The sequence below is a fragment of the Corylus avellana genome, chromosome ca5 (assembly GCF_901000735.1).
Source record: "Corylus avellana chromosome ca5, CavTom2PMs-1.0".
Classification (NCBI taxonomy): domain Eukaryota; kingdom Viridiplantae; phylum Streptophyta; class Magnoliopsida; order Fagales; family Betulaceae; genus Corylus; species Corylus avellana.
This window is the reverse complement of record NC_081545.1, coordinates 32,962,513-32,987,456: the sequence shown is the minus strand read 5'-3', so window position 1 is coordinate 32,987,456 and position 24,944 is coordinate 32,962,513. Positions and strand designations below refer to the sequence as shown.

Genomic DNA, 24,944 nt, shown 5'->3' with positions numbered 1-24,944 from the left:
TGGCTCTTAACCAATCTTACTCATCTGGATCTGTCTTATAACTACTTCAATGGTTCCATCCCCAAAAATTTAGGGAATTTGAGGAATCTCCATGAATTAAGCCTACGTAGAAACTACTTCAATGGACCAATCCCTTCATCTCTTTGGCTCTTAACCAATCTCACCCATCTGGATATGAGTTTTAATCAAATCAACGGTTTTATAGCATCTGAAATAGGGATGCTAAAGAATCTTGTCTCTTTGGACCTAGAGGGTAACATGCTCGTTGGTCAAATTCCTTCTACTCTGGGCCATTTAAGTAGTTTGAATTCTTTGGACCTAAGCAATAACAAGCTCATTGGTCCAATCCCTTCGACTCTGAGCCATTTAAGTATTTTGAATTCTTTGAACCTTTCAAGCAATCAAATCAATGGTTCCATACCATCAGAAATGGGGATGTTGAAGAGCTTGTTCAAAATGGACCTTTCCAGGAATCAAATCAGTGGTCCAATCCCTTCAACTATAGGCAATTTAACTGGTTTGCAAGCTTTGATGCTTAGTGCAAATCAAATCAATTGTTCCATCCCGGTTGAAATGGAGAATTTGAAGAATTTGGATTTTTTGTTTCTCGATCAAAATAATCTCACCGGCAATCTTCCCTTTTTTTCGCCTTATAGTATGGGTCTCAATTTGTCATATAATTCGTTCAATTGTGCAATTCCATGTCAATATTATTATTATTATTCACATTATGCATACGACATGTTATTTGGCAACAAGGATTCATGCAATGGTAGCTTCAAGGTTTTCGCTCCTTGCCCTGAGTTTTCCCCGACTACTAACAAATCAAGAATAACCAAACTAGAAATTTTGGTTCCAATCGCCATTTTTCTTGGATTCATAGTTCTTGGCGGCTTTCTTCACTCGAGATGCAAGGTTAAGAAGACCCAGTCTAACTCAAAAGAAACAAAGAATGGGAACTTGTTCTCGATATGGAATTACGATGGACATATTGCATATGAAGATATCATTGAAGCAACCGAGGACTTTGACATAAAATATTGTATTGGAACAGGTGGTTATGGCAGCGTTTACAAAGCAAAATTACCTGGTGGCAAAGTGATTGCCTTGAAGAAACTTCATCGATTGGAGGCTGAGAATCCAACTTTTGATATGAGTTTCAAGAACGAGGTAAAAGTGTTAACAGAAATTCGGCATCGAAATATTATAAAACTTCATGGGTTCTGTTTACATAGACGATGCATGTTTTTGGTTTATGAGTATATGGAAAGGGGAAGCCTATTTTGTGTCCTGAGCAATGATGTTGAAGCTATAGAATTGGATTGGAGCAAGAGGGTGAACGTCATCAAAGGCACCGCCCATGCCTTATCCTACATGCATCATGAATGCATTCCAACAATTGTTCATCGAGATATAACAAGCAACAATATTTTATTAAACTCGAAACTAGAGGCTTTTGTCTCTGACTTTGGCACTGCTAAACTCCTTGATCCTGATTCCTCCAATCAAACATTAATTGCGGGCACTTACGGTTATATTGCTCCAGGTGAACAATTCTTTTGTTGCTATAATTTATATGTTTATTTATTTATTTTTCTCAGTCCTGCCTATTATTTTAAAACATTGAACTCGACAAAGTGGAACAAATGACTTTCCCAATATTTAGGATTGCCTTATCATTTACTATTTGAATCAATTCATGCGTGATTGCAAACAACCACTTTCACTATATAATTTTAATGCAATGGAAAGTTTTGACCAACTTCACTGTATTAAAAATTAAAGATTAAAAATTTAAAAAAAAAAAAAAGAAAAGAAAAAGAAAGGTTTCTACATTTTTTTAATAATAATAATAATAATAATTTATTTATTTATTTATTTTATTATTATTATTTTTTTTTTTTTATGTAGAGTTGGCCTATACAATGAAAGTTACTGAAAAATGCGACGTTTATAGCTTTGGAGTGGTGGCATTGGAAATATTAATGGGAAGACATCCAACGGAACTCTTAACTTCATTAGCATCACCGTCTTCTCAAAACGTGATGTTACATGAAATATTAGACCAACGTTTGCCACCTCCAACTTATCTGGTTGCACAGGATATTTTTCTTGTCGCTGCAATAGCATTTGCATGCCTCCAAATCAAACCAAAGTCTCGGCCTACAATGAAATACGTGTCTCAAGAATTTCTTTCTCGAAAGAAGCCAATAGCCAAGCCTTTACATGCATTTTCACTATGGCAGCTAAGGAACCAAGAAATATATATGGCTGGATCAGGGGATGAAACTCAATTATGAAGTGCTTGTTATTAGGTTGAGTATCATATTGTTTGATGAACTTGTACGAATAAAAAATGTTGTGTAATCTTTTCATTTCTTCTTTCTGAACCATACATTTACTTGTTAAGAATATTACTTGTTATTTACTTCTTTAGGTATTATTAGTCTACTAGGTTTATCTTTTCTTATTCTACTAGGTTTACTTTTCCTTAATCTATTAGGTTACTTGCCTCTCTATAAATAGAGGCCTCTGTATTCATTATTATAAGATAAGACTCAATACAATGTAGTCCATTGTGTGTTTTCGCTCTCTCTCTCTCTTCTCTCTCTTTCTTCCGCTTCTAATATATTATCCAATATATTTAACATGGTATCAGAGCTACCTTTCTGTGGCCTCCAATAAACGTCTTTGACGTTTTCCGGTGCCGCCAGTGTTATCCGGCGAATCATTCTCTCTGCTCCTCACGGTTCTCTATCTTCTCCTCGAGGTTTTCAGTGTATCACTATACCGCTTGAAAACCCGGAAGACAACCGTCCCAGAGCCGCCGCACACAGCCCCATCGGAGCTTACACGCGCCCTCACGCGCCGCCCAAATTTTTGGCAATTCCGCCACTGCCCTTCCGCCACCAGCCGCCACGGTGGTCCGATCACTTCTCCATGGCCACCGATCGATAGCTTTCATCTCGGTGATTCCAGAACAAGTCCCATATCCTCCATACGACCCCGCACGCGCCTCCACGCCCCCCAGAAGTTCCGCGCGTCAGATCCATGCGCCAGGACACGCCTCCTCCGTTCGCGCGTGTACCACACGCGCCATCGCACCCATGTGCCACACGCCATCCTTGCCACGTCAGCCCTAATTGCCACGTCATCATAGCCACGTCAGCCATGCGTGCCACGTCATCAATGCCACGTCATCAGTGCCACGCCAGCATATGTGCCATGTCATCAGAGCCACGTCAGCTCTATGCACCACGTCAGCCCTATCTGCCACGTCAGCACCTTGACATGGTTGACTTTTGTAGCGTTGACTGTTGACTTTGACCACTGAAAAAGTTGACTAGGTGTTTTCTACTCAATTTTTCGTCCTGATTTCAAATTTGTGGTCTATTTTTGATTTTGGCATCTCTATATGGCAGAAAACAATATTATTCTCCAAATTTAGGCGTTTGTTTTATGTGGTTCAACTTGGTTCATGCTTGTTCAATTCGGTTCCGTAGTCTTTTCTTTGGCGCAGTTCAATCCGGTTCATTCTTCTTGCGGTAGGCATTCTCAGGTCCGACCAATCTTTCCTCAGGTCCATGGGTTTTCGGGCCAAAGAAGCCCCTTTCAACCGGCCCACTTATGCCTCGTCAAATACCGCCATCACCGGTCACTGCAGCCTCTCTTAGGCCATTGATCCATTACTAGTGAGATTTTTTTTGGGTCAGACCTTTCAACAGTCCAAGGGTTTTAGGCATGATTAGCCTCTTCAACCGACCATTTTTCTCCTTACTTAGCTCAGCCAACCAGGCAAGACGGTCTACTAGTTAGATGGATTAGACTTTACTTCAGCCGACAAGGCAAGACAGTCCAAGGGTTTCAGGCATGATTAGCCTCTTCAACCGGCCCTGCTTATCTCAGCCGACCAGGTGAGACGGTCTACTAGCTAGAATTTTTGGGTCAGACTTTAGCTCAGCCAATCAGGCGAGACGGTCCAAGGGTTACGGGCCAAACAAGCCCCTTTTAACCGGCCTTGCTTTTCTCAGCCGACTAGGCAAGCTTCTTCATTACTAGTATGTGGTTTTCAAGTCAAATTACCACCAAGTGAACCAAGCTGCAGCTTAAATGCATTGCTCAAATTCAGGCAGAATCCACCATGTGAACCAAGCTCCAGCTTAAATGCATTGCTCAAATTCAGGCATAATCCACTGGTCTCTAACAACTTTTATGGCGTTACTTCGGCAATTGTTTAAGCACAAGCAGCTTTTTCGGCGAATTCCTTTTTCTTTCCCTTTTCGATTATCCAAACTCAAGTTTATACATTGAGTTTGAGGGGAGATGTTAATAATATTACTTGTTATTTACTTCTTTAGGTATTATTAGTCTACTAGGTTTACCTTTTCTTATTCTACTAGGTTTACTTTTCTTTAATCTATTAGGTTACTTGCCTCTCTATAAATAGAGGTCTCTGTATTCATTATTATAAGATAAGACTCAATACAATGTAGTTCATTGTGTGTTTTCGCTCTCTCTCTCTTCTCTCTCTTTCTTCCGCTTCTAATATATTATCCAATATATTTAACACTTTTCATTTCTTCTTTCTGAACCATACATTTTGCACTAATAGATTCACATGGAGATCACCGACCGCACTAGAACGTATGCAGGTTGAAGTAATAAATCAACGGCTTAAAATAAGAAAAGAAAACAAATAGTTACACTGGGCAATCAAACAGGGTATTAAATGTTTTAAAATCTCCATATATAACTGGCTTTTCAACTTGCTTATGAAGAAACCCTTTGCAGCACCAACTGCAATTTTCATTCTGGTGGACCAATGAAGAGGCAGAGGCCCTGCAGTGTGTAACATAATTATTACCGGAGAAAAAGAAATGAAATTGCCTACAGAAGAAAGTAAATCAACGGCTTAAAAAGGGTATTGGGGTTGATATTAGGAATTGAAGGTGCAGCAAATTCCCATTCAACAAGTGAAAAAATATTGTGGTTGATGTGCATGTATGTACCTTTCTCCGCCTTTGGGTAAGATCAATTGTTGGTGCTTGTGCTGAAGAATAAGTAGACAACAAAAAAGCCTCAAGGCTGGGAACTACTACTGAGTACTGATTAAACATACTCTGGGCTGCATAACCAAAAGTTCCCATCACTCGGGTTCGGGTGGATACATGAGTTTTATCTCCCTCTAGACCATCTCTAGTATTGTCAAATTTTAGTTCGTTGTTTTTTTTTCCCCCCCTCATATGATAGGGTTGAACCTTGATCCCATCTTCTGCATGGTCTGGGTTACAAAAAACAGCAATCCCTGTGACCTCACTCGAAGTTGGAGATGAAGTTATACTGAGATTACAGGGAGAGGCACGTCATACGGGAATAGAATTCAAGAATTCATTGTGGAGAACTGAGTGAGCAAGATGGCATATTCTCTGGCTGTGATGTAAACAGAGATTGATCCAAAGTCAATTCTTTGGTCTAAACTTTGACTTTCAGTCTTACAGAGAATAATGTTGCGGCATTCCAATGTAACCGTGAAATCATTCAAGGACGAAGAAATTGCATGAGTATATTATTTTTAATCATATTGTTCTCCATACCATTTTTCTACTTGCTTTCCAATGTTTAATAAGCCCTGATTTGAATTGCAAGTTTTGCAGCTAGTCCAGTGACTATTGAAAAAACTACCGAAAATGCTGTGTAATTTTTTTTTACAGCACCTAAACCAAATCCATTTCCCAAATGATCCCGTGAAAATATTGTGAGACAATTCCAGGAAAATTCTGCAATTCGACTGATGCAAAGGAACGAGAATTATTAAATTTGTCCAAACCAAACCTTGACTTTCAGTCCTTATGTCTCCACACACTCGCAATCCATCTGTAACTTTCTCATGGAAATGTCCTAAGTCGTGTGAACATAACAATCAACCCTTTGCCATTGCCCTATCTATGATACTCAAAAGGAAATTTCCAAGATGGTTTCAGGGAAGGAGCATACGTGTGGAAAATTTGCAGTTCCATAGGATTTGGAAAGACAAGAATTTCATTGTGTTTGCCTCATATGGGACCTGACAATTAATCGTGGCTAATAGTCAAGTCATCCAACGACCATGCAAGTGGGAGGAAATTTCCAAGATGGTTTCAGAGAAAGCATACGGGTGGGAAATTTGCAGTTCCATAGGATTCGAAAAGAGAAGAAGTTCGTGAGAATCACGTTGGAAGTCATTCATTCAACGTCAACACAAAATAATTGGTCTGAAATTGAATCTCAACTTCTCTTCCTTCCCTAATTTAGTCCACCTTGATCTGTCTTGTAATAATTTTCAGGTGAATATTCCACTTGAGATAGGTACTCTATCGAGACTCACCCACCTTCATCTGTCCTATAATAACTTGACAGGTAAGTTGCCTCTTTCACTTACAAACCTCACCCAATTAGTGAGGTTTGACATTTCTTTTAATTAAATCAATGGTTTCATCCCCAAAACTAGGAAATCTGAAGAACTTGGTTGAGTTTCATTTGAATGAAAATAACTTCTTTGGACCAATCCCTTCATCTTTATATCTCTTAACCAATCCCACTCATCTGGATATATCTAGAAATTATCCCAATTTGATTCCACGATTTCCATCCTTGAAAAGTTGAGATACCTGAAAAATCTTGTTGAATTACATTTGAGTGAAAACACATCCACTGGACCCATCCCTTCATCTATTGGGCTTTTAAGTAATCTTTATAGAATCAGATTTATAATTTAAATATTAGAAGTAGTTTATTTCTATTAGTCTTTTATATCTATTATGTTTTATAATTCTCTATTTAAAGAGAACAAGTTTATTAATGGAAGTAAGCAAAGACTAATATTATTCAGCGCCTTGAGTTGATTTGGGAGGCATTAAGGTTCCTCGAACTACCATTATTTATCCGTTACAGTGCTTGAGAAATTAAGCCCGAAACATGGACCAATGAAGAGGCAGAGGCCCTGCAGACTACAGTGTACGTGTAACATAACTATTGCCGGAGAAAAAGAAATGAAATTGCCTACTGGAATATTTTCACGTGGTTACTAAATTGCAGTATCCACTCAATAGATATAATTAGGTGGTGTTTGGACAGAACGTTTCACAAAAATTATCATAAGAACACACACAAACAGACCAAATATTTGCATTTAAATTGAATTGGCGATTCTTTTAGTTATTTAGAAAAGATAAAGAGATGGAAGAATGACAACTCCTGCAGCATTTTTAACATTTTAATATTTAGTGACAAATATTATTGATCAGGTCAAAAATTGTGAAGCATTTAACTTAAGAATAATAATAATAATAATAATAAAACTTTTAAGACTAATAAATTAACCTAAGAGTTGTATTCCTCTTCCCAATCCCATTGCGCACTGCACTCCACAGTACCGTTGAATAGGATCTAGCTTTCTTATTAAAGTGTACGTCCCGAGTAACATATATATGGACATAACAATATTCAACCCTTTTGCCATTCAATCATACACTGCTTGTAAACAATGGCACCCTCCGTTTCCATTTCCATTGTGGTGGTAGCATGGGCTACTTGTATCTTGTTGTACGGAACGTATTTGGAGGACAGTGGAGCTTTGTGGGAGCATCTGAATCATCACCACTACAACTAGAAGCAAAGGCTCTTCTGGAGACTGGATGGTGGAGTAATTACTACAGCAACGATACCTCAACTCGTTGCGAGTACTGGAACGGTCTAACTTGCAACGCTGGAGGAAGCGTCACAGAGATTGACCTGACTCATCAGCCGTAGCTCAATGGAGATAAGTACTTAAAACTCAACTTCTCTTCCTTCCCTAATTTAGTCCGCCTTGTTCTTCCTGGACGTAGTCTTCAAGGGAGCATCCCTTCATCTCTATGGCTCTTAACCAATCTCACTCACCTGGATCTGTCTTATAACCAATTCAATGGTTCTATCCCCCAAAAAATTAGGAAATCTGAGGAATCTCAATGTATTACATCTAGGTGGAAACAACTTCATTGGACCAATCCCTTCATCTCTTTGGCATTTAACCAATCTCACCAATTTGGACCTAAGTGGTAACATGCTCGTTGGTCAAATCCCTTCTACTCTGAGCCATTTAACTCATTTGAAAGATTTGTTCCTTTTGAACAATCAAATCAATGGTTCCATTCCCTCAGAACTAGACAGTATGGAGGATCTGACTTACTTGTCCCTTGAGAGTAATAGCCTTAGTGGTTGAATCCCTTCTACTTTGGGCCATTTAACTCATCTGGAAGGTTTGTTCCATAGGAATAATAGCCTTAGTGGTCAAATCCCTTCTACTTTGGGCAATTTAACTCATCTAAAAAGTTTGCACCTTGAGAATAACAGCTTTAGTGGTCAACTCCCTTCTACTCTGGGCCATTTAACTAATTTGAAATATTTGTTCCTTAGTAACTATCAAATCAATGGTTCCATTCCCTCAGAAATAGGCAATATGGAGAATTTGATTTACTTACACCTCGAGAATAACAGCCTTAATGGTCAAATCTCTTATACTCTAGGCCATTTAACTCATTTGGAATATTTGTCGCTTAGTAACAATCGAATCGATGGTTCCATTCCCCCAGAAATAGGCAATATGGAGAATTTGATTTACTTGCACCTCGGGAATAACAGCCTTAGTGGTCAAATCCCTTCTACTCTGGGTCATTTAACTCATTTGAAATATTTGTCCCTTAGTAACAACCGAATCGATGGTTCTATTCCCCCATAAATAGGCAATATGGAGAATTTGATTTACTTGCACCTCGACAATAACTACCTTAGTGGTCAAATCCCTTCTACTCTGGGCCATTTAACTAATTTGGAATATTTGTTCCTTAGTAACAATCGAATCGATGGTTCCATTCCTTTAGAAATAGGCAATATGGAGAATTTGGTTCACTTGCACCTTGAGAATAACAGCCTTAATGGTTCTGTCCCAGGAGAAATAGCGAATTTGAAGAAGATGGCCCATCTAATTCTCGAATCTAACAATTTCAATGGTTCAATTCCAACTCGGCTAACCAGTTGCTCTTCGTTGGAGCACTTGATATTGAGCGACAACTCCTTAAGTGGAAGCATCCCCTATCAGATCAGAAATCTTTATTCGTTGTCTACTATAAACCTTAGTCATAACTTTATTAGTGGGCAAATACATTTTGAAGTTGGGGGTTTAGCACTTGTAGCGGTCTTGGATCTTAGCTATAATAATCTTTCTGGAAAAGTACCCCGTCCTTTCACTTTTGTAGCACATATCAACTTATCATACAATTCTCTGGAGGCTCAAATACCAAACGGTTATCAAAATCATACATCTGACTCATTAATTGGCAACAACGACTTATGTGGTGACTTCGTGGGTTTTCCTCCTTGCCCGCCACATTTCCCTCCTTCCCTTCCAGTACTTTCCGCCTCAACCAGTAACAAAACAATTGTACCCAAAGTAAAAATCGTTGCACCCATCAGCATTTTCCTTGGATTCTTAGTCCTTGGGGGGTTTTTGTTTATTCCTGTCTCAACACATGATCAACAAAACCCAATCTATGTCAACACAGAGAAAGAATGGGAACTTGTTCTCGATATGGAATTATGATGGAAATATTGCATATAAAGATATCATTCAAGCAACCGAGGATTTTGATATAAAATACTGTATTGCGACAGGTGGTTATGGTAGTGTCTACAAAGCAAAACTATCTAGTGGCAAAATAGTTGCCTTGAAAAAACTTCATCGCTTAGAAGCTGAGAATCCAACTTTCGATAAGAGTTTCAAGAACGAGATAAAGGTGTTAACATAGATCAGGCATCGAAACATTATAAAGCTTTATGGGTTTTGTTTACATAAGTGAAGCATGTTTTTGGTTTATGAGTACAAGGAAAGGGGAAGTCTGTTTTGTGTCCTAAATAATGACATTGAAGTTGTGGAATTAGATTGGAGCAAGAGGGTAAACATCATCAAAGGAACAGCACACGCCTTATCTTACATGCATCATGAGTGCATCCCTGCAATTGTTCATTGAGATATATCCAGCAACAATATTCTATTGAACAATAAACTAGAGGCTTTTGTTTCTGACTTTGGCACAGTTAAACTTCTTGATCTGGATTCCTCCAATCAAACATTAGTTGCAGGCACTTATGGTTATATTGCTTCATGTAAACCATTATTTTCTTGCTATAATTGATATCATTATTTATTTAACATTATCTATTATTCTAGAACATAAAACTAGTCATATATGTAGAACAAATATCTTCCCCAATATTTAAGCTAGTAGGGTTACCTTTTCATTTACTATTTGAATCTATTCACGCATGATCGTAAACAACCACTTTCAATATGAAATTTTTATGCAATGGACAACTTTGTTTCATTGAAAAATATACCAAAAAAAAAAAAAAAAAAGATCGTTAAGATAAAAGATAAAAGGAAAAAGGGAAATAAAGGTTTTTACATTTGTAATAGTTTTAATTTTTAATTTTTTTTTTTATATGCAAAGTTAGCCTATACCATAAAAGTTACTAAAAAATGCGACGTTTATAGCTTTGGAGTAGTGGCATTGGAAATATTAATGGGAAGACATCCAATGGAACTCTTCACTTCATTATCATCATCGTCTTCTCAAAATGTGATGTTACATAAAATATTAGATTAACGTCTGCCACCTCCAACTTATCTAGTTGCACAGGATATTTTTCCTATCGCTACAGTAGCATTTGCATGTCTACACGCCAAACCAAACTCTCGGCCTATAATGAAATGTGTGTCTTAAGAATTTCTTTCTCGAAAGAAGCCAATAGCCAAGGCTTTGCATGCATTTTCATTGTGGCAGCTAAAAAACCAAGAAATGCATATGGTCGGATCGGAGGATGAAGCTCAATTATGAAGTGCTTGTTGTTAGGTTGAGTATCATATAATATATTGTTTGATGAGCTTGTATGAATAAAAAATGTTATGTATGACAATTATAATGCTATAAAAATTATATAACTTTATTGGCTTTACCCTTTTTTTTTATCATGTTACATACATATGATACATATATATCATGTACCTGATTAAAAATAAAATAATAAATGCAATAAAGCAATATATATAATATATACAAAGAATTAATGTGCTTCAACAAAGATTTGCAGTGGCTAAGCATGCCAAAAAATTACATCCGAATATGAGGATAGGCTTTAGAGTATCTTAATTCTTATCGATTCATTTATCCAACGTGATGATAACCTATTGCAGTCGAATGTTGAAGATTTCGCTATCAACATCGAATCAATAAAAAAGCATACAACCAAAAACTGAATTCTAAATTCCACATCTCCTAGGAAATAAAAAATAAAAAAAGAAGATAGAAAAAGCGCCCTGTTATTGCATTGCCCAGTGTCAATGCAATAACATTGCCAATCGAGGCCATATATCATGTCGAAACGACAATTTGCATCTCTTCATTTCTTCTGAACCATGCATGCATTTTGCAATAATAGCTTCACATGGAGAACCGACCGCACTAGAATGTATGCTTGTTGAAGTAATCAATCAACGGCTTAAATAGGGTGCTTAAAGTAAGATGAGAATTATTCACCACCTGTCCCGAAGATTAATTGAAGGTGCACCAAATTCACATTCAACGTAAGCAGTGAAAAGGAATTGTGGTAGCCTGAGTGTGTACCTTTCTCTGCCTTTGGCTAAGATCAATTTCTGGGAAATACTCCTGACTAAATTGTAATGCTCAAAATAGATTACAGACCACATAAGTGAGGCATAATTCATGATTCTCTCCAGGGCTTCTCCAATCTCCACCAATTATGTATCAAAAAGAAATACTCCATTATCCAAATCTGATGACAAAGCCAAAGCCAAACTGCCACCTATCAAACCCTCCCCCAAATTTCTTTGATTGCCAAGATTACTGCATCTTCTAAAAGATGGCATATTAAGAAAAGAATACAAAATGGGTATCAAAGAGATAATACAGTGCTCAATGTTACGGTTTTCAAACACTAGGTTTGGGTGACCGGTAAAGATGGTTATGGTGGTATGGAGAAGCATGCAGAGCATTTGGTATGGAGAGACTCCTGGTTGGTTGTCTATTCCTTGATAACCCCGTCTGAATTCTAATGCCATTTCTAGCATTTGGGTATGACCCCATACGCTCTGCTTGCATAGCCTGAAAGTAGGATGAAGAAGAAGCCATGTCCTTGAGGTCGGGCAGAGGTATTAGTACTTCAACAACTTCACTCATCAGAGGTCTGGCTTTAGGGTCGCGGCTAAGGCAGTGGGCAGCTAACTGAAGTGCTTTCTGAGCGCCTTTGATTGAGAACCGACCTTCAAGCCGAGGATCTAGAAGTCGATAGAACCTTCGCCTCTCTGCAAGATGTGGCCGTGCCCATTCAACTACGTTATGCTCCCCATTCGGTTGGTTTTTGTCCATGGATCTTCGGCCCGTCAACATTTCAAGCAAAACCACTCCAAAGCTGTAGACATCACTTTTTGATGTAAGATGTCCTAGACAAGATAGATAGTATTAGGCATTGGTGCTTCAGATAGATTCCTTAAAAACCACTAATTAGGTCCAACTAAAGACTTTTAGCACTTGATTTAGTGTTAGCTACTAACATTTTTATGTATCCATACTTGTATAGTCTACGTCATCATTCATCCCTTCAAATCAAATTCTTCTGTTCTCGATCTCTTTCAAAATTAAGGACATTAATTTCCAAAATCTTTTGAAGGTACAGTAATTATACAAGTGGCAGGCAGCTAAATTGCATTAAAACTTTAATACACTCTTTTTAATCATTGAGAATGTGTGCGCGCCTATATACATATATATATTGAAAGAAAATTGATTTTTATATGCATATATATATTGAAAAAAAAAAATATTGAGTTTTACTTTTTTTAAGTGAATTAACATATAAATTGTACCAACTTTTGGTAATATCATTCCACAAGGAAACACTATATGGGCCACTCAAAAGGAAAATGTCTGACTCCGCCACTGAGTGTGTAAGGAAAATGTAACGATGTTATCAAGTACCAGATTATGTTAAAAGGGAAAAAAGGAGATCTTTCTATATCGAAACATCGGTTGAAAAAATCAAAGGCGGATTCCTGGATCACCTGTAAGAATTTGACCTAGGACAATGAATGCTAATCTAGTAGCAGCACATAATCATATTAAAAAAATAAAATTATATGACATAATGCAGAAAAATATGATAAACACAATTTAACCATACTAACCTGTCATCACGTACTCGGGGGCTGCATAACCATAAGTTCCCATCACTCGGGTAGATACATGAGTTTTATCTCCCTCTGGACCATCTTTGGCAAGTCCAAAATCAGAAAGCTTTGCATTGTAGTCCTGGAATAGCAAGATCTAGGTAATGTGTATGAACAAACATATATATTTTTCGCATAATTTGAAGCACAAATGGAACTATTTAAAATAAGAAAAGAAAACAAATAGCTACACACCGCATCTAACAGGATATTAGATGTTTTAAAGTCTCGATATATAACTGGCTTTTCAGCTTCCTCATGAAGAAAGGCAAGACCCTTTGCAGCACCAAGTGCAATTTTCATTCTGGTGGACCAAGGAAGAGGCAGAGGCCCTGCAGTGTATAACATAATTATTACCAGAGAAAAGAAATGAAATTGCCTACTGGAACATTTTCATGTGGTTACTAAATTGCACTATCCACTCAATAGATATAATTAGGTGGTGTTTGGACAGTATTTTCCACACAAATTATCATAACGAATATGATAATATATGAAGTATTATTTCCCTAAATCTTCATTCATTGAACTGTTGAAGACAAATGATAGGGAATAACATTCTATCCCCGGGCTCTCTTGGAGAAAGAACACACATACAGACCAAATATGACTTTAAATTACATTACACGCGAGCATACACACACTAATGCCTTAAAAATCGTATACATCAATTCATTGCTTTTCCATACACATTTTATATGTTAAATTTTTTTTCTTTCCCACAGGAAGGCACTGAAACTTGAAGCTTCAAGTCAAGAACAGCTTCAAACAACATTAACTCTCCAGGACCACTTACCAGGTAGCAAGGAAAAAAATAAAATCAAGTTATCAACAGGATCAGAAAGAACAAGAATAAGTAAATGTCATCTTTTAAGGGAAAAACACCGGATTACATAATTAGCCAATTTTTAAAAAATAGAATAAATAGAATAAAAACCATGAAATTCTCCTTTGAAATTCCATTCAGCAAATCCAGACATCCGATAGTTATCTTTAAAAAATTTATACTTTAACAATAGAAAGACCATAAAGTTAAACACATGCAAGAAGGATAGGAAATTCCAGAATGTGAACCAAAATTCATACTTCTAAAAAGGTGATTCTCCAAGCTTCCTCGAGGCATAAACTCATAGACAAGTAACCTCTGATCATCCTCAATGCAATAACCAATTAATTTAACCAAATTAGGGTGGAGGAGGTCACCAAGATAATTAACTTCAGCCTGCCATGTGGAAAGGAAACAAAAGTACCTATGAGTCACAGAAGTGAAAGCAGCTCCAATCTCAACTTAATAATTAGAGCAAACAAAAGAAATTAAATTGGTAATTAATTCTCTTACCAGCCATTCTTTATGACCTTGAAGTCCATCGTGGTTGAGGGTCTTTACTGCAACTGTAAGCCCTGTTCCAGGTTTCACTGGGGCAGTTCCATTTTCATTGATCCAACCCTTGAATACACAACCAAACCCACCCTCTCCAAGAAGACTCTCAGGTCTAAAACTCCTCGTTGCTGACTTAAGCTCATTAAAAGTGAATTTTCGAAGTTGAGAAGCAACTTTCAATTCCTCACTTATGTTGGGAGTGGACAGAATACTTTCTGCATTGCTAGTTGTTGAAGATGACACAACTGGAGCAACTGGTTGGTCTCGGCTTGAATCGTTTGTAGATTTACTTTCACCTGATTCACACAAAAATCACACAATCATCAAACCAAATTCAACTATAACCAGCAAAGCCATATATAAAAGCATCTGCAGTTCCTCATATAGGCTCGAAGAATAAACAAGGAGACCTGCCTCTATATGCACACATATATATGTATAGGTAGTTATGTACTGTAAATGGAACCTATATTGACCTATTTTTAAGGTAAACCACCAACATTGTGCAGTTATAAACAACACACAAAGCATGACTAGCAGCCTGATCACGGATATTAGGTCCAACTAAATCTTTCAAAAGCTAAATAACAGGTTTTAGGTTCAACTATATTAAAAACCAGATTAATTAAACATATCAAAGGATCAAAGTGAAGCCAAATTTTACTTCACAATAATTAAGAAGTTATTTAATCCATCAAATCCCATAAAGCAGGGCAAGGCTTTGTTAAATCTCATACTTTGCTCACGGTTTGGTTGTTTTCACCATGTGCATCTGAATTTATGATCATATCATTCTAAAATTCAATTACCACCAAAGATGATCATACATTGGGATGTTTACATATCTATAACTAGTTTCTTTCTTTTTCTGATCAGTAACACATAATTAGAGCCCAATGATAGAACACTTGCCACCCAACACAAGCATGTTAAACACTTGCCAACACTTCAGAACTGTTCACATGGGTCAGCAATATGTAAGAATGTTCGACACAATCAGATAAAAAGTTATCACTTTCTTAAATATCTAAATATGTGAGATGGATTAAGGCTCAAGCAATATAATTTACAATTGATTACAGGCACCACTCTTTTGCTTGACTACTGACAACAACTCCTGATAATTCTTTCCACAAAAACTGATAGAGATATATTATATATGAAGTACACTAAAAAACAAGCATGTTACAGCTCTATATCTAGGATTCTTGGGAGAAGTCATCAACCCAGCATGGTAGTTGAAGCTAAAACAGATCAAAGTTTGGGATTATGGCCAAACATGCTAGTATACATTTGACAGTTTCAGCATCTTGTAATATGTTTAATGGCAGTGTTGGCCAATGACCTATAGAAACCATACTTTCGTTAATTGATCCAAATCGATACATTTTCTCGTACCAATAGTTAAGATAATGGGCTAGAAAACATGGGCCATTACATTCTAACCAATTATATTTTCTTTAAAAAAGAGATGGCGAAAAAAATCATAAACACGAACAACTCCATGTGGTTGACTCTTTGTAAGTTCCTAGCGTTTCTTGATTAAGTAAGAAACAACAAACCGACAACCATCAACTAATCATTTCTCAGAGATGAAAAAAAAAAAAAACACAATGAGTTCATATTTTTGTAAGTTCCTAGCCCTTCTTAATTTAGTAAGATATCACCAAACTTGCAAGTATCTACTAGCTATATTAATGGCATCAACCAACAGTATTAACAGAAAAAAGGTAATTGTGCACTTAATAAAGTCAGTATCCATCGGCCAGCAAATGGAAAATGATCATGACATGATAGGTTCTCATAGGAAAAAATTTAGTACATTACAAATGGGTATCAATATCCTAAATGTGCATAACATAATATGCACGTCAAAGAAAATAACAGAATCAAACATAATATACACTTCAATATCTACAGGCACCAAAAAAGGCCTTTGATATGATCATAACAAACTATAGTGAAAGATCAACCAATTCTCTAACTACGTAAACCAGATAACAAGACTGACATTGTAAGGAAACAAAGTAGACATAAAATAATGGTTTAGAAACAAATAAAATTATACCGTATTGCGTGCTAGTACCACTTATAGAGCTATCCACGCTGGACCTTGAAGACATGCAGCTCCCAATGAACCTAAACTTAATCCAACATCCTGTCCCCTCAGCTTCTCCATCTTTCTTCTTCCTTCCCTTCGATTTTTCCACGTCCCAAGCCCCAACCTCAATAGCATCAGGACCTAATCCCATCTCTCAAATCCCTAAGCTAACTCCCATATCTCAGAAGCATCACATTCCACCAATCACCACCACTCAAAGCTGGTTTAGCATATTCCTCCATACCCAAGAACATCAAAATGCCCCAAATAACACTCACAATCAAAACCCACACAGAAAGAAAAACCAATCGAACAATCAAAATTCAACAACATCCGTTAGAGCAGACCCAACTCTTAATTAGGAGAACCCAAAATGACTCAAACACAAATGACAAGAAAACAGGTTTGGAATGCTAGAATGCCTCAAATGGGCGAGACCCAGATCACAAAATGTACATGCAAGACCAAATAAAAACACCACCTGGAGTAATCAGTAGCTGTAACAGACAGGAATACCTCAATTGAGAGCTATGAAGACCTAGAAATCAGATATTAGGAGCTGAACAGCTTAGACTAAAAAAATGTACTATGCACTCCGACATTTCAGATTCTGTTTTAGCTCACCCAACACACACACATTCATTAAATCCCATACAGACATTCTACGATAGCGTCAAGGCTAAGCTACGAGAAACCAAAACAGGCATTGTGATTGTGCTTGTTTCTACACACACACACACAACACAACACATACACAGAGAGAGGCTTTAAAGTAATTGAAGAACAGAGAAAGAGAAACGTGCACTTTGCGTGAAAAGGAGTGAGGGAAGAGAGTGTGGTATGTTTGTTCGAGGGGAGAGTGAGACAGAAAGGGAAAGTGTAAAACAACAGGAAGTGAGCCTGGGGACTGTGAGAGAGATGCAGTTGGAATTTTGATGTCTGGTCGGCAGCTAAAGACAGGCCCAAGTCCCAAGGGACCGAGCAACCACTATGAGAAGAAATCCAAGGCCCAAAACCCCCCCACTCACACGAACCTTTTTTTTTTTTTTTGTAATTTTTAATTTAAGGGTAATTTTATATGTTTATTAGATTTTACAAGAGTATAAGAAACATTTTACTTTTACTATCTAATTTAAATCAAAACTTAATGGTATGAATGTCATTGCAAACTTTTTACACTTGAATACCCGATATTAAAAGTTTTTAAAGTTTTGAAAAGTTATTGTAAAAACTATTAAAGTTCATGAATAAGTGAAGCTTTCTCAAAAAAGTACTGCAAATGGTACTTATGAACATTTCATTATTAGATTTTGTCCCTCTGTTTATATTTTGTCCGATAATTTATTAACGAGTCTTGTCAAGGCCTTTCAGAAGCCAGCCAATGTCCCATACGCTATATTATTTAGAAAATGTTATGGATCAATAAGTTTTTTATATTTGGCTCATATTATCCTACAAATTTAATAGATTAAATTTCTGTGGTTCACCACTTACTTATATAAAATATACAAATTTAATGATTGATTTGTAAGATAAAATTAGACAAATATAAGAAAAATATTCACTCCTAGCTAGCATCTCTATTATTTATCATATTCACATAGACTTGATCCACGTCCATTGGGAAATGGATCCTCTCCATTTCAAAATCCATCAATTTCCTCCATTTTGAATGGTAATATTATCCAAAAGTTTTAATGATAGTAATGCATTAAATGCAATACTTTTTTCTTTTTTTTTTTGACATGTCCACACAAGAGAGGGAGAGATGGATTTGAACTAGTAACATCTACTTCATGAAGCGTAGTTTACAGCCAATTAAGCTACCCTTTTGAGATAATGCAATACCCTTTAAAATATACTAAATAAAATAAATAGATGGATTTTAAAATGGAGATGGTCATTTTCCCTTCCATTAACACGGTTTTTTAAAAAAATTCATGTCGGCCCCACATCAAAATAACATTTACCAAAAAAAAAAAAAAATTATCCTAATTTGTAAATCTCTCTTTTCCTTCTATCCCAAATCGCACTAACTTTACACCCCAAAAAAATAATAATATAAAATTATAAAATAAAAATTATTAAAAAAAAAAGAAAAAAAGAAAAAAAAAAGAGGAAGATACGAATTTGGCCTTGAGTCAACTAGTATACATGGTCGTTAGGGTTTGTGGCCCAAAAAGAGCTAAAGAGAAAGGCTTTCTTCCAACAAAGATGCTCAGAAAGGCTTGCCTTTTTTTTAAAAGCCTGCTCAACTTGAATTCAAACCCAAAATTTAAAACACCCATGCACTTTTATTTGACCCGCTTCACTTGCTTTTGTTTTGGGTTTCATTTTGCAAACTGTATTCAATTTTTCAGTGGTTGTTTACCACGATTTGAAAGTAGAAAATGCAAATGAAGGCCCCACAAAATCATCTTCCTCATGTCTGTTTTGAGAAGATTTTTGGAGCCACCTGACTGTCATTTGGTTTTTAATATATATACGTAAGTGACCACTTGTCATGTTCTGATTGATATTGATATGACACATTAACAAATTTTATCAACTTTTCTAACTGTAAAGACTTTTTTTTTTTTTTTTTTTTAAATCTCATAGAGTGTTTAATCACTTTTTAATACTTAGAGAGTTATTTGTTAAAACCTCAAACTACATAGAATAATTTTGCATTTATCCCAAAATTTTAAGATGTTTGGCCTAAGAATTAAAGAAACACAATACCAAGTTAGGATGGAGCACACCACACTAAAAATACGGTTATGTGAAGATGTGGCCATCACTAAGTTTACCATATTTAGTGTACATTAAGTAACATTAGCTGGTTAGGTCGCATCCACAGTTATGGGTGTTGCTAAATCTTTTAAAGTTGGATCGCACAACTCCATGCATATGAGATAGTAATAATATGTGAATTCATAATTAAGAAATGAACTGAGAAGCTTTTACTCTTCCAAAAATCATGATTTATTTTAAGTTTGGGAATGTTAATTAATTACTGAACTTTTCGCCCACTATTTGTTTTTCTCCTTTTCCCAGGAATTAAGCCTACCGATATGTTTAGGCTCTTTATAAGGGAGGATTGCATTCACATATTTCTTATTAATATACTATATTACGACTTTAGTAAGTGTGCGCCTTAGGGCACATATGGAAAATTGCTGTGACTATTCTAATTATGTTATAGAAATTTTATGTTGTTCTTTGATCTGCCACTTTCTTTTTTTCCTGAGCAAATAACATTCACTAAAAATAAAAGCAATTTTCTTTCTTCTGCATGCTCACTTAAATGTTCTTTATATATTGGTGTTAATCCAAACATACCTTAGGGAAATGTGTATATTCTTGGTTCTGAATGTATAGAACAAGGAACTCCCCCCATCACAATGCCAATTTATTAATCAAAGTAATTTTTTTATTATTTTAACAGTTGACCAATCTCATAAGCATGTGCATTGCATTAAAAAATAAAAAATAAAAAAATCTCAGACACTGTATTTATGATACCCCTGCATGTATATCTGCCTCCGATATTTTCATACTACAACCACAAAGATGGCATCATGGCAGGAATTTCTGTTACTTCAGATCTCTGCAATTAAGATTTTCTTTGAAACTCCTTAAATATTTTTGTTTGGCAACTTCACAGAGTTGATGTAGTATTCATGGAGGTTTTACTTGGTGGAGAAAGCATATCATCATCATCTGCCTTTCCTTCTGTAATTACTTGTAGAATGCTTCTCTTCTGATATGAAATATATATGAGGAATCGTTTATCATGCTTTCTCATGGGGAATTTATGCTTTCAAGCACAAAGTGAATGCCTTGTGAAGCAACTAAAGCTTCTTTGGTTTTTTTTCCCTGCTCTGACACAACTAAGCTTCTAATGCTGCCAGAGCATACTTTAATTTCCTGCATATCTATGCAGTAATTTATGTAGAACATGTGCATAGCATAAACATGCTGCCAACGGAGTTTCTCATGTAATATAACCGTTAATGTCCTATTCAAATATTTTATACTTTTTTCTTGAATTTCATGGAGGCTTTAATTAATTTCGCATATTCCTATGCATTGGGATCAGACTCTTCTATCTGAAAGTGGTGAGGCAAAGCCCACACATCCAAATTGGGAATGTCTACACACTTACCAAGTACTGTTCATATCTAAACATACTCACATGCTTGACTTATTAATTTGTGTTAAGGGATTGACATTTTTAAAAGGCTTTTAATGAAATCTGAGACATCGCTCAACTCAAAAACTTAATCTTATGGGTTTGAATTTTGTAACATCTTTCTAGTGTGAGATTCAATCTTGTTTTGTACTTATGCCGCTTTACTATACCGCACACTAATATCGGCCTTAATACCACTTGTTAAAGAGATTGACACTTATAAAAGCTTTTCAGTCAAACCATTATATACTTGTTGGAACACCATTCAATCCAAAAATTTATATTTATGGATTTATACTAAACTATATTCTATTACCCACTTACATTTGTGACATTTTTAACGTCACTCAAACATATATACTCGACAATCAATTTAGTATTTGACCGGTAAATTGTATATAATGAGGTTATTGACTTACAAACTCCAAACCCTAGTAAATATTCTATCTTTTACTTTTGAGGTTAACAAACCATTTTTTTTTTCTTGTAGAACTGGATAGCAAGGAACAGTTTGTGTGTGTGAGAGTGAGTGAGAGAGAGAGAGAGAGGGAGAGAGAGAATGATCTGTCGCTTTTTTGGATGATAGGAAATGGTGGCAGTAGGTCACATGTATCCTCTACAGAAGGAGTGCACAGATAGATACTTTCTTTTGTCAGATGAAAATTACAAACGTCCCCTTCAAAACTAATCAAACCAAACGAAGACCATTTCCTAGCCATCCATTTTGGTTGTTTCTCCTCCTTCTAATTGGCTTCTTTCCTCTTGGAATGCGTGCTCAGAATCCTAACTTCCTTCTTTTTAGGTTCTTTCATTAACTCCCGCCTAGATTTTGCTCTCATCCTTTCACTCATCCTAATCAGTGATGCATGCATGAAGTCAGCTCGCTTCCTCGTCTTTGGAGCTTTCTCTCTAAAGCGCTTGTATACAATTTATTCTTTCTTTATACAATCTGCAAACTTATGATTCCAAAGCACCAAACCCCATTAAAAAACTGACAATTGTAAGGAGAGAATCCCTTTTTATTTCATGGCCTGCTACATGCCAGAGCTGGATACCCACTCGGTAGCACATGTATCTTATAAACTACTAATTTATAATTAAAAAGAAAAAAAAAAGGAAAAGAAAAAAAAGAGGGTATGATTCAACCTAGCATATTCATCACAATCCACAAAATGAAAGGAAAAGATAGTGTGTTTTCCAGTGTTTATTCAATTTCCCATACTGATTTCCAACCCCAAGTGAAATTGGAGCAGCTAGATATGTTTAAATCTATACAACTAGGGCCACGGCCAAAAATTATGTTGGTCTTCAATATTGCCATTGAACATGTTGCAGAAGCCTTCATCTTGAGGCACTTGGTCAATTTTCAGGCATTGGAGGTCCGATCTTGATGAGCCTTGGAGGAGTTGGGACATGCTTGTAGCCCTAAGGGATGAGGGGAAGAGCTGCTTACTGCTTAGTTGTGAAGATACTGCGATGTTCATTGCAGGTGCTCTTGAAATATCCAAGTTGATGTCACAACTATTCTCACTTCCATTATTGCTCCATGAAAGCTCGGTTTCCTTCTTCATGCATTTAAGCCCGGCTTCACTTGTATCTATACTTTTTAGAGCCATTAACTGCATCATTTCAATATACAACAAGCAATCAAGATGAATATTCAATGGAGAAAATTCAGAATGAGATCAATATATACCAACCTTCTTGTTCTTCCAATGTAGACGATAAATCGGAATCAAATTTATTATATACTTAATTGCAACTAGGTCTAGTTGAGAGGTACTGTGATTTAATATAATTTTTGTTTCAGAGATGCACTTCTGATACTACTGACACTTCAGAAAGAGTGATAAAACCAATCAAGCCAAAAAGTTAATGAGGGAATCGATCATGACTTTGAATTAGAAACCCATATAAAATTTAAGGTGTATGCACCAAAATTTAGCAAGCAAAATGAAACGGGAAGCTCTCTACCCAAATTTCAAGCTTGAAAATTTCCAGCTTAATTTTGGACATAAAAATTTATAGTGATGATGTTTTCATTTTTATGTGCTATACTGATCTCAAACTGTAAAATGATTAGCAAGTAAAGATCAAGAGAAACAAAACCAACAAACTAAAAGCAAGAATTAAACATGCCCAGATCATGAATGAGAAGACAAGAAGAAGACAATTACCTCTGCATTAAGTTTCTTGTTCTGGGCGTGGAGAGCATCATTGTCAGCCTTGATTGCTTCAAACTGTTTCTTCAAGACCTCATAGTCTTTCTCCAGTTGCTTGGTCTTCCACCTAGCCCTTCTATTCTGGAACCATATGGCTATTTGTCTTGGCTGCAGGCCCAAAGCCTTGGCCAGCTGTACTTTCCTCTCTGGCTCAAGCTTGTTTCCCAGCTCAAAGCTCTTCTCAAGTGCCTTCACCTGCTCTAAATTCAGCCTCTTCTTCTTCTCCCCAATATGTGTTCCATCATCAGACAACTCATCATCTCCATGCTGATCTTCACACCTATTTTCAATGCCAGAAAATGACATGGATCTCTTCATCATGAAAGGGACATGCCCATGATAGAGCTGAGGAGGACAGGAGGGATTAAGGGTGTTGGAGGCAGGGAGGTGGTCCTGATCTTGGAGATCATGAGTTTGGAACATGTAAGTATGAGATGGTGGGAAGGCCATGTCATGAGAAAATATCATGCAGATTGCAGACCCTTTTGCTTTGAGTAGTGGATCTTTCCGCACCAATTTATGGTGCCCAGGGTTATGGTCTGGCTCTCACTCTCATGGTGATGACAGGTCTCAGAAAGAATGGGGTGATGGGGGTGCAGAGACTGAAAGACAGCGATTTTTAGGTTGAGAGAGAAGGAGAAGGAGAGGTGTAAATTTTGTAATATATCACACAAGTGAGCTTTCATGGACCCCATCCTCTCCCTCTCTGTTTCTCTCTCATACGACTAGCTAGCACATAAAAAATTAATGGAGGAAAGCAAGGATAGGCTTAGGTTATAATGACTTGACATACAATTTACTTCCAAATCAATTAACTTTATTGGTTCTTGGCTACTAGAGGTTGGAATGTTGGAAACACAAGTTCTATGAGCTGGTGAATTGAGTATAGGATTATTGCTTGAATCCTAGGATTAAAAGTCTTCGTTTTGGCTTTGCTGCATGCACAACAAAATATATATATATATATATACCTCCTTTTCCACTTGACCAAACAAAAAAAGGAATGACATTTATGTATGCTGATCTAGTACTGGCTTTTACATTCTGGTTATTGGGAGAAACCCTTCATTTAAATTTCTTCTTTTAAAACATTGAACCAAGAAGTTATTTACTGTTAAGAAACTTGTCTATTAAGGATTAATTAATGAACAGTGGATTCATTTATTTTAGTACAGGAAAATCCTGTTCATGTTTGCTTTCTCATAAGGACTCCTCCATATAAGACATTCATCATCATCAATGAGCCTGCAGCCAAAAATTAAGTGTTTGTTGGCTACCACCCAGCACAAATGAATGCCAATATTAGGGTTGGCCATCATAAAGTTACAGACAAGAAGGTTCAATATATATACCAGTTTAAACCTTCTAGTAAAACTGTAATTTTTTTTTTTTTTTTTTGAAAAAGAAAATAATGATAGTAAGAAGGAAAAAGAATATAGTTTCCAGCAACGTAAATTGCCATCAGATGCTTTCATAGGCCATGTGTGACGAGGAAACTTGGGAACATGAATATCCAGAATCCAAGGAAAGAAATCAATAAAAAATTGCTATAGGTTTCTCATTCGAGAAATAAAAATACATGTATGGTAGACCTTGCATTATCAATCATACGAGTCTGGCACTGGCTGGAGAATTTAGGGTATTTTCTATTCAGAGTATCCATATTCTGTGTGTTACCTTGGGTTCTGAAAAATATTCACTGTTTTAGGGATTTGAGCATAGCAAGGCCAAGAAAGTTCAACCTCATTTTC

The 24,944-nt window shown here is 36.4% G+C and overlaps 3 protein-coding genes and 1 pseudogene across 3 annotated transcripts; 2 read left to right on the top strand and 2 right to left on the bottom strand.

The window, feature by feature from the left end:
* Positions 1–6: 6 nt before the first annotated feature.
* On the top strand, positions 7–2,382 carry LOC132183197 (MDIS1-interacting receptor like kinase 2-like; the record flags this gene model as incomplete). Its single annotated transcript, XM_059596600.1, has 2 exons — positions 7–1,546; positions 1,912–2,382. Coding segments are annotated over 2 exons (1,929 nt in total), but the record flags the coding sequence as incomplete, so codon positions are not given.
* A 5,178-nt stretch (positions 2,383–7,560) lies between these two features.
* LOC132182181 (probable leucine-rich repeat receptor-like protein kinase At1g35710) lies at positions 7,561–10,910 on the top strand (annotated as a pseudogene).
* A 240-nt stretch (positions 10,911–11,150) lies between these two features.
* Positions 11,151–17,694, bottom strand: LOC132183248 (serine/threonine-protein kinase PBL34-like). The gene is made up of 6 exons (XM_059596651.1): positions 16,765–17,694; positions 14,655–14,992; positions 14,402–14,537; positions 13,511–13,647; positions 13,274–13,397; positions 11,151–12,532 (listed from the first exon to the last, which is right to left on the bottom strand). Exons 1-6 carry the CDS (start codon positions 16,946–16,948, stop codon positions 12,021–12,023), a joined length of 1,431 nt encoding a protein of 476 aa, XP_059452634.1. The 5' UTR covers positions 16,949–17,694; the 3' UTR covers positions 11,151–12,020.
* A 4,403-nt stretch (positions 17,695–22,097) lies between these two features.
* Positions 22,098–23,826, bottom strand: LOC132181418 (homeobox-leucine zipper protein ATHB-20-like). The gene is made up of 2 exons (XM_059594624.1): positions 23,149–23,826; positions 22,098–22,590 (listed from the first exon to the last, which is right to left on the bottom strand). Exons 1-2 carry the CDS (start codon positions 23,659–23,661, stop codon positions 22,249–22,251), a joined length of 855 nt encoding a protein of 284 aa, XP_059450607.1. The 5' UTR covers positions 23,662–23,826; the 3' UTR covers positions 22,098–22,248.
* Positions 23,827–24,944: the final 1,118 nt, after the last annotated feature.

Coding starts and splice junctions, on each gene's coding strand:
- LOC132183248 (XM_059596651.1), bottom strand. CDS start 16,948: ATGGGATTAGGTCCTGATGCTATTGAGGTTGGGGCTTGGGACGTGGAA. Junction 14,538..14,654: donor AAGGTCATAAAGAATGGCTG/GTAAGAGAATTA, acceptor TCCACATGGCAG/GCTGAAGTTAATTATCTTGG. Junction 12,533..13,273: donor CCCCGAGTACGTGATGACAG/GTTAGTATGGTT, acceptor TATCTTGTCTAG/GACATCTTACATCAAAAAGT.
- LOC132181418 (XM_059594624.1), bottom strand. CDS start 23,661: ATGATATTTTCTCATGACATGGCCTTCCCACCATCTCATACTTACATG. Junction 22,591..23,148: donor ACAAGAAACTTAATGCAGAG/GTAATTGTCTTC, acceptor GAAATGATGCAG/TTAATGGCTCTAAAAAGTAT.